The sequence below is a fragment of the Elephas maximus genome, chromosome 27 (genome assembly GCF_024166365.1).
Source record: "Elephas maximus indicus isolate mEleMax1 chromosome 27, mEleMax1 primary haplotype, whole genome shotgun sequence".
NCBI lineage: Eukaryota > Metazoa > Chordata > Mammalia > Proboscidea > Elephantidae > Elephas > Elephas maximus.
The window spans coordinates 22,966,891-22,975,619 of NC_064845.1; the positions used below are offsets into that span (position 1 = coordinate 22,966,891).

The following is an 8,729-nucleotide window of genomic DNA, read 5'->3' on the forward strand; positions in this document are numbered from 1 at the left end:
CCAATCCCCCCGGATTCAAAGGGACAACTGTCCAACTATGCAGGTTGTATACTTGTGCCCTAGGGGGCACCATTCACAGTGATGATGCTAAGACTAGCTTCTCCTAGAACTGCACACCTGTATGCAGCAGCTTTGGCCCGAGCCTCCTGGCAGCCACACCTGTTCTGCAGGTTGGAAAGCCGGGTTTCTGCCTTAGTGATTGGTCACTTGCATCCAGCTGACGTCCTCCATTCCGTTTATCACAGGAACTATTACCAGTGCCTTCATAATGCTGTCGAGTGTATTTCACTTGGCTAGAACCTTTTTCCCAGAATATTCCTGGGGAAAGACTTCTAATTAATGACCATCATCTAAGACTGAGGTCAGCAAACTTTTCTGTAAAGGGCCGGATAGTAAACGTTTTCCGTTGTTGTGGACCACATACAGTCTCTGTCACATATTCTTGTTCGTTTGTTTGTTACAATATTTAAAAAATGTAAAAGCCATTCCAGACTTGAGGGTCGTACAAAAAGAGGCTGTGGACCTTGGTTTGCTGCTCCCTGCCCTCAGGTGTTGGCATTGTGTGTAATTTACTCTAATATAAATTCACAGAATTTTCCAGCTGGAAAGGATCTAAGCAGTTCCTTGTGGACTTAATGCTGTCCACTCCTTTTACCTACTGGTAACAAAGCTATGGCCAGAGAGGTGCATGGGCTTGCCAGGCAGAGGGCGCCCAGCTGGCCAGGCATTAGGTTTCCAGAACCCCTTGCCTCAATTCAGTAAGTAACTTTCCAGGTCCATCATGCTGCCTCTCTGTTTTTGTCTGATAGGACTGGAAGATTGTTCCCATTTAGTTCCTAATAATACTAAAAATAAAACCAGCGTACAAAGTTTCATCTTGAAAAACGAACACGAGCAAAATCTCATCCAAGTCATTTTCTCAAAAACTAACAGCCAGATGCTTGTAAATTATTTATTTTTTATGATTTTAAAACAGCAAAGCAACGTGTTGAATTGGGTTTTTTTTCCCACTTCAAGGACAGGCTTCAAGACAACTCTGGTTTATTTCATCCAGCTTTAAAAGGAAGCTTTCATGAAGTGCTTCAAGTCTGCACTTTTGGCCACATGAATGCAACCTGACATTGCAAGTTCAGATGGATTGATTCTTCCAAACTCTCCATCTCTTCACAGATGTTATTTTTCAGTAATCATTTATTTATTCAAATATTGTTGAGCCCAGGCCTAGCTACTAACGTGAGTCTCCATTTTTAATTAGCAGTTTTATTTAAACAGTGTGGTTTTTAGTTGAATATATAAAGACACTACAGAAAAAAACACCTATCCAAAACACCAATTAGTATGCTAAATTTCAAGCTTCTTGATTATTCTTTACAATTGCCATTCCTGGTGTTCGTATTTGTAGAACCTACCGGTTACCACGACTACCTCAGGGGACCTCACGTGCAGACTCAGTGAGTTGGCTGTGAGATGTGTACAGGGTGAAAGACACTAGGCCCTCACGCTGCAGAGCTCTGACTCCTGTGTGGGACCTGAGGGACCCTCCTTCTCTGCACATGCTTCTCAAACAGCCAGCCCTTCCTGGGCCCTCACCATTGCCTTCTCTGCTTCTAGCTTCTTCCTCAGCACTAAGGGGGAAAGAGAAAATGGAAGGGCTTCTTCTGTCTCTACCCAATCCCTGCCATGGCCTCTTCCCTATGGTTGTTAGCAATTAAAAAAAAAAAAAAACTCCTGAAGAAGGTCTTTTTCTGTGAGGAAGGGTGAAACAGGCAGGCAATATGCTCCTCTGTCCTTCAGGGGACGAAAGGTGAGAGAATTCCTGGATGCAAGCCAGCAAATCACACAGACAAGCTAAGTGTCTGAAGCTTTTTGCTGCCAAGGCCAGAGATCTGAACAAGTCTGCTAAGGGATCAGGGGTCTACCAGATAGGAAGCCTTGGCCCTTCTTTTTCCTGCAGGGACCCGTGTCCCAAGCCTTGGAGCAGCCATCAGGGCTTGGAACTAGCTGCATTTTCTTTCTCACTGCTCACGGGCGGGCTAGAGCCAGGAACACGCATCCCAAGTGTGCTGAGTGAAAGTTTTGAAGGCATTTTCACTCCTTCCTTCCAATTATTCTCAAGGTCTGCTGCACCAGGTGCTATGGGTATCCAGGACTGTGGATATAAAGCTCCCAGTTACGGGGTGTGTGTGGGGGGGAGGGGGGGTGTTAGGCCTGGGGTGAGGGCAGTGTTAGACAGGCTTTTCTGACTTTTTCTAGAGATGTAATCACCACGTATTGGGTCTTCAAAGGCCCCTTTGTGCTACGGCCCATTCCTAACTTAGGAATGGATAGTCTTTGCTTTGTTGGTTAATTATCCAAGGATGTCTAAAGGACAGTACAGAGGGACCAGGCTCACCTGCTGAGAGGCAGACGGCTCATGATCTTCTGCCAACATCCTCTCCCATCAGAAGCTTCTTCAAAGTCTTGATGATGCCTTCACTGTAAGCTAAAGGAGACTAGGTTAGCATGGTAGCTGTATTAGAGACGCCACTCCAAGGATAGCATCCAGTCTGTGAGCTTTTTATTGTCAACCCAAGATGAAGCCTATTAAGTAGCACTGTGGTCCGGGAACGCTGTGTTGGTGTGAGAGGTGTGTAAGGTGAAACATGCCAGGCCCTCGGAAAGTTACCCTTTCAGCAATGGTAAAATCACTCTGGGTCTGGAGTTCACACCAGGGCTTCGCATGCACACACGTCCTGCACGGTATCCTGACTTCACCCCCGGAGGGAGGCACTGTCGTCATCCCGGATTTACAGGTGGGAGAATTAAAGCTCGAGGAGGATGGGCAGTTTGCATGTAGGGTCCCCTGTGAGGTCCCTAGGAGTTCCACCGTGAGCCCGGGCACTCCCCTGCAGCACAAACACTGCCTCTTTGGGCAGCTTATCTTCCCTGCACTCAAGGAAGCATTCCTTCTCGGAGGAGGCGGCGCCAGGACCTCAGGGCAGCAGGGCCAGATACCGCATCTGTCCGCAGCAGAGCACAGGGCAAGGTAGCCCCACCTTCCATGGGGCGCCCCCAGTCATATGCCCTCCCCTCTGACTTTGCCAGCTTCCTCTCACCCACCTGTCCTCCTGACTGTATTTCACAGGCCTCCTCAGAAATGCCAGGGCACACAGACGGAGGGAGTTCAGACGACTTCATCCTGGTCTCCAAAGACGATGACGGTGGCAGTGCCAGAGGAGCCCTCTCGGGCCAGGCCCAGCCTCTTCGTACCCTCGGAATCACATCCAGGAAAAGTGAGGCCTTGGCCCGCTCCCCCCTTGTGTTCTCTGACCCCCTGACAGGCCCAGCCTCGGCCTCCTCCAGCAACCCCAGCTCCAGCCCTGACGACGACAGCAGCAACCACAGCAAGGATTCGGGCTTCACCATCGTGAGTCCCCTGGACATCTGACTGTGGTGCCTGGTCCTGGTGCCCAGTCCTGCCTCGCGGGGACCCAGCCACCCACTCGGGCCCTGAGGCTGGCTGAGGCTCCCCCGGTGGAAATCTCTTTGAAACCATCACTTCTTCCCCAGCATGCATTTGGCACGGGTGCATCCCATTGGAACCCTTAAAGAAATCCAAATGAAGCAAATGTGGCCACAACACACAGACATGTTCACCCAGATTCAGACAGCATCTCTGGGCCCTTCCCCACCCCTCAGCCCACTCAGCACTGAGTTAGAGCAAGGTTAGTACCCAGCTCACACTCACTGTCAGAAAAGACCAAATCACAACTAGAGTCACTTTTCATCTGTTCTCTCTTCCCCAGCTACGGAGTGGCGGGCTCATCGGTTATATTTACAAGAAGGGGAAGAGTTGGTTTCACTTCCTCCCTGTCAGCATCAGGCGTAGGAAAACTGGCTGATATCAAGAAAGCTTCCTCTGTGGAAATGCGTGTCTCAGTCTACTTCATTCCTACCTTGGAAAACCATGCAGCAGAGCCAAATGCAATAGAACAAACTAGAACTAGTGGATTCCAGGACTGGAAAATCCTGTTCCTGACTCGTCAAAGTTATAATGATCTTTAGAAACAGGGTCTAAATTTAGGAATCATATTTCGGTATAAGGTCATGTTAGATTTTTTTGATTTGTTGAAGAATACATTTCTAAACCTCAGACCATCCCTGTCCCTCCTTAAACAATTGGATTTTACCTTTTAGGATGTTTCACAGCCAGAAAACAAGGTGACTTTTAAGCCAGTCTTTTCTGCACTGATTTCAGAAGTTGCTAGGATGTTACTGTTCCTTCAGATGAAAAAACGTGCACCTGACTTTTTGGGATGCACATCTTTCAGACAGTCAGTTTTCTGATAACGGTTTCTAGTTTCAGGAGTAGAACCGCAGAGTAAAGGGGAAAAGCCGAGCTCATTGTCACACAGATTGAGAAGCCCTGTGGGTCTTAAGGGAGCAGTAACAGGGAATTAGACATGGAGCCCGTTGTTTGGGGAGCAGGGCTTCCTGGAGAATATTTCAGATGCTGGGAGGATGTAGGATTTCTGCACAGCCCCTCCCCCTGCCGGGAGCCGAGTGTGGGGGCTGCAGCACAGTGCTCAGCCGGGACAGCGTCCCAGGGCAGAGCAGGAACGGGCCTGCGTGCCCAGGCCTTCCTGGTCCTTGCTTGGCAGCATAGGAAATCAGGATGGGCACAGAGCATCGGATGGGCCGTTTCTCTCCTTTGCCTGAGCAGGAATTCTAACAGGAAAGGGTGGGCAATGCTGTTAGACACAGCATCCCATTTCACCAGTGTCAGGAAAGAGTAGCCTCACTCGGGGCGACTGGCTCCTTGGGCCTCTCCTCAGAGGATGGCGAGGCCCCAGCAGTGGAAACCTTCGTGGTGACAAGTGAAAAACTTAGCATGAAGGAGTAGACGCCATTGACATCCCTCCCACTGCTACCCTGCATTTCCCTGGAGCCAGATGTGATAATGACAGGATCTCCCACTCGCTCTCCAAGAAAACTGACAACTGGCGAGTCAGCCACTGCAGAGAGGTTCTAATTAGTTCTGAAACTAGCAGGGAGATCTCCTGACACATCCAGCATAAGGTGGATGATAGCTCTGTTTTTGCCGAGGTAGTAGGGTTGTTGGTCCTCCACAGTTGCTCAGCAGATGAGCTGACATAAGCCTTCTGGCTCCTGACTCGAGTGGTCTCCTTAGCACTTCTGCGGGGGAGGAATCTCGGAGCAAGTTGCTGCCAAATACGCATCCCCAGGACGGCACTCTGTAGGCCCCCAGGGTTCCCGTACAGCAAGTGGCCTTGCAGCTAAGCAGCGGCTGCATCGGTGACTTTCACACAAAGGCTGTGCTCGTGAAGGTGGTGGTGTTTCCAGTTTTGAGTTGAGAATTGTGGCGCTGTCCCACGGGCTCTAGGATGGGGACTGAGAAGGCTCTCAGAGCTGCCTGTCCCCCGGCAGCTTGGCCACCATCACCTGCTCACCTGCAGCTTTTCTTTTGCCTTGAGAACGAGTGTCATAAAAGCCAAGTGTCACTGGCCACCCAAGAGTCCACTGGGCATCTACCTGCCACCAGCAAGCTGAGCTGGTTCCGCCAGTTAGCTGGGCGTTCAGTGGTCACTGGGCATTTCTTCCTGCCTTGCCCACACCTGGAACGGGGCTTCTCCGCTGTGTGTCTGCCTTGGTGCCACATGAGAGCCAGTGGCTCACTCAGAGGGGCTGCTTCTTGCCCCACAATCCTCTCGTCCTCCAAGAAAAACGCACGAGGGGCGTGAGGCATGTCAGTGCCAACCCCAGTTTCCAGAGGTTCATAGCATTAGAGAATTAGATTAATGTCTTACTTTTTTAAGTGACTTTTTTTTTTATTATTCATAGTTTAGCATTGTTTGCGTTTTTACTAGTTACAGTGCCATTAAAGAATACTTGTTCCTTTTTATTATTTTATCAGGTACTTTTGTTTAATTGCACATTTTTTTAAATCCTGACTATATGAAACCTTTTGTTTTTCTCTAACAAATGTGGTAGTCAGTGGAACCCTCCCATGGTTTGATTATTCACAGTGACATACCTTTTATACGAGTAAAACTTAGGGTCGTTCTCATTATCCTCTTTCTTTTCATACATGTCCCTATGTGTTTCAGGCATTCCTCTTTGATCAGATTGGAAATTTGAGTTAGAATTTCTCTCCATACGTTGCATACAGGAGTTACAGGCTAGAGAAAGAAAACAGTCGTACTTACTTTGCCTTACCTTGTGTGTATGCCAAGGGTTCATTTAACACTTTAACATCTAATTATACTGGATTTATCTCCCCAAAATGACCTCCTTCTAATGTTCAATGCTAACTGCAATATGGTAAAGAATAATATCACTGAAGAATAAACGTGACTCTAAAAATAAACCAGGGCCTCCCTGTGATTTGCCTTACCTGCGTTCACTGAATTGAATCTTGTACATCACACCGTTGGGGCTGCACTAAGGAAGCTGCCGAGGTGAGGTTTGATCGCCAGCCATCAGCAAGAACACCCCTGCTTTGTCAGAGAGATGCTGTCTCCAAGGGATAACCTGCCAGAGCTGACCTCCATTGATTATTTTTTTATTTTAAGAAACTACCCCCAGAGGTCATACAGAACAAGAGTGTAGGGAGGACCATCTCCCCGCATAATTGCTGGCTGTCCTGTGGAGCCCACAGGCCGTCTATCCCAACTGCCCCCATGTGTCCAGAGCAGGGGACTGTGGAGGCTGAGGAAAGGCTTCATGGGAGCAAGAGGCGAGTGTCCAGAATACAGAGGGTGGTAGGTGGCATGCTGGGCTTCCTCCTCGCAGGCCAAAGCCGCTCTCAGTGCTACCTTCACAAGCTCTGTTTTTATAGTGTTAAAATTAAATACACAGTTCATGTAAACAGCTTGAGACCACTTTGATGTAAAAGTTACCGTACAGTTTTAATGGCACAATTCATCCAATTTAATACTCAGTTGTGCTGTTATATCTTATTGCCTTTTTCTCATCCAGCTTTATGCTTTAAACCCTTCGGTGACCCAGTTATTTTCTGCTTAGAATTTTTTGTTGATTGATACCATGTTTTCATTAATGGATGCATGCTGTATCATTGAGTGTGTCTGAAATTTTGGTAGGTCCTATGGATTTTTTTTTTCTTGCCTCCTCCCACAAGCCTACCCTGAGTGTTTAGTGGTACATATGATGTACCGCTAATTATACCCCAGAGTCCCCCGCTGGTGTCTGTGGATACATATGTATAACAAAGAAAAATTTTCTAAATTTCTGTTTTTTCTACCCAAAATTCATACACCTCATACAGTACCCTATAAAAACAGTAGTTTGTGGTACATGCTCATTTCTTCATTTTCAAACAGTCGTAAAAGCCCCTGTCTTGTGGCAGCACACACTCTCAGTGGTACAACAGCTTCCCAATAAACCCCGAGGCTGAAAAAGTTCATGGTCACTTTATCTACCACTAAGCATGAAAGGAATAACTCATATTGACTTACATAATTTGTCCTTTTGGCAAAGTGACCCCACTCAAAATGGTTATAATAAAAGACTAATGTGACACCAAGACTGTGGCTTGACTTGTTCCAGCCCAGGGCGGGGATGGGGGCCCCGGTACTGACCAAGCCCCTTTAACATGGGGTGGGGGTGAGGGAGTAGGGGAGGCAGTCGTGCCTCTCTGGCCATCTGATCACACTCTAAGTCTTAAATGACAATGAAAGTAGAAAGGGGGGAAGTCTCCCTAGTTTAGACAGAGCCGTGAAGCCGGCAACACCTTAGACAGGATTTGTGTTAGGCGGTCTCTCCACCAAGGAATTTTATTAGCCACAGTTTCTGCCATTAAAAGGTTGGGGGGTTGGTGCACTTCTCAGATCTCATGACATGAGGGCGACCCTGACTGCAGACCAGTGACAGGCTCACGGGCACTGGCATCCCCCACTGACCACTGGGAGCAGAGGCCCTGTGTAGCAGGCATGGGTGGTGCCTCACCTGTATCCCTCAGTGTGGCTGAAGCTTCCTCCTGTCCTGGCTGCACCTGGACCTGCTGGCTGCTCTGCTGTGCTGGTGCTGGGAATTACATCTTCTGGGGCAGCTCTCTACTCTTTGGTATCCCTGAGGCGAGGGCTCTCTGAGGGGTTAAGTCCCAGTTGCTCTCATTCCCTAGACTCACTTCCCACCCACCATTGGTGTTTCCTCTTCCCAAATAAATGACTTGCTCTTGAATCTTCTCTAAGGTCTGCTTCTGGGGAACTCAGACTAAGACATGTGGGCCCCTTTTTGAGGCTCATCCCCAGCTGGGGGTGGATGAGCAGGACAGGAAGAGGTGCAGCTGTCACAGTTGGGCCAGAGAGGTACCTTTTCCCCTGCTTCGGGACAGCAGAGGAACAATTAGCGAGTCCTGTCAAAGGGCCGGGGTAGCCATGCTGTGTGATTTCTTACCCCCCACACCCCCCAGGTTGCCCCCTGCACCTACAAGTGAGCATTAGCCACAGCTAATGATGCCCTTTCAGAAGCTCTGTTGGCGGCTCTGTTTTTGTTTTGCTGCCTTCCCCACAGCCAGCATTCTTAGCCTTTCAAGGATGTATACGTGTCACCAGAAACTTCTGCGCCCCGCGAGGCACATCTGTTTGTGAGAAGGAATGGTTCTCACAGAAAGGCGAAGGGCCCTGGAAACGGATGACACGCAGGCCCAGAAAATTCGTTCAAGGTCCACCCACTTGTTCCTTCAGCAAACACAACTGAACCCCCGACTC

The 8,729-nt window shown here is 48.7% G+C and overlaps 1 protein-coding gene across 1 annotated transcript in view; it reads left to right on the top strand.

Moving 5' to 3' along the window:
• Nucleotides 1–6,891, top strand: part of TBC1D5 (TBC1 domain family member 5) — a 446,909-nt gene extending 440,018 nt beyond the window's left edge. Inside the window, exon 22 of the mRNA XM_049870673.1 lies at nucleotides 3,125–6,891. Coding sequence (XP_049726630.1) covers nucleotides 3,125–3,427 — 303 coding nt within the window. The 3' untranslated portion in view covers nucleotides 3,428–6,891. The remainder of the gene's footprint in view (nucleotides 1–3,124) is intronic.
• Nucleotides 6,892–8,729: the final 1,838 nt, after the last annotated feature.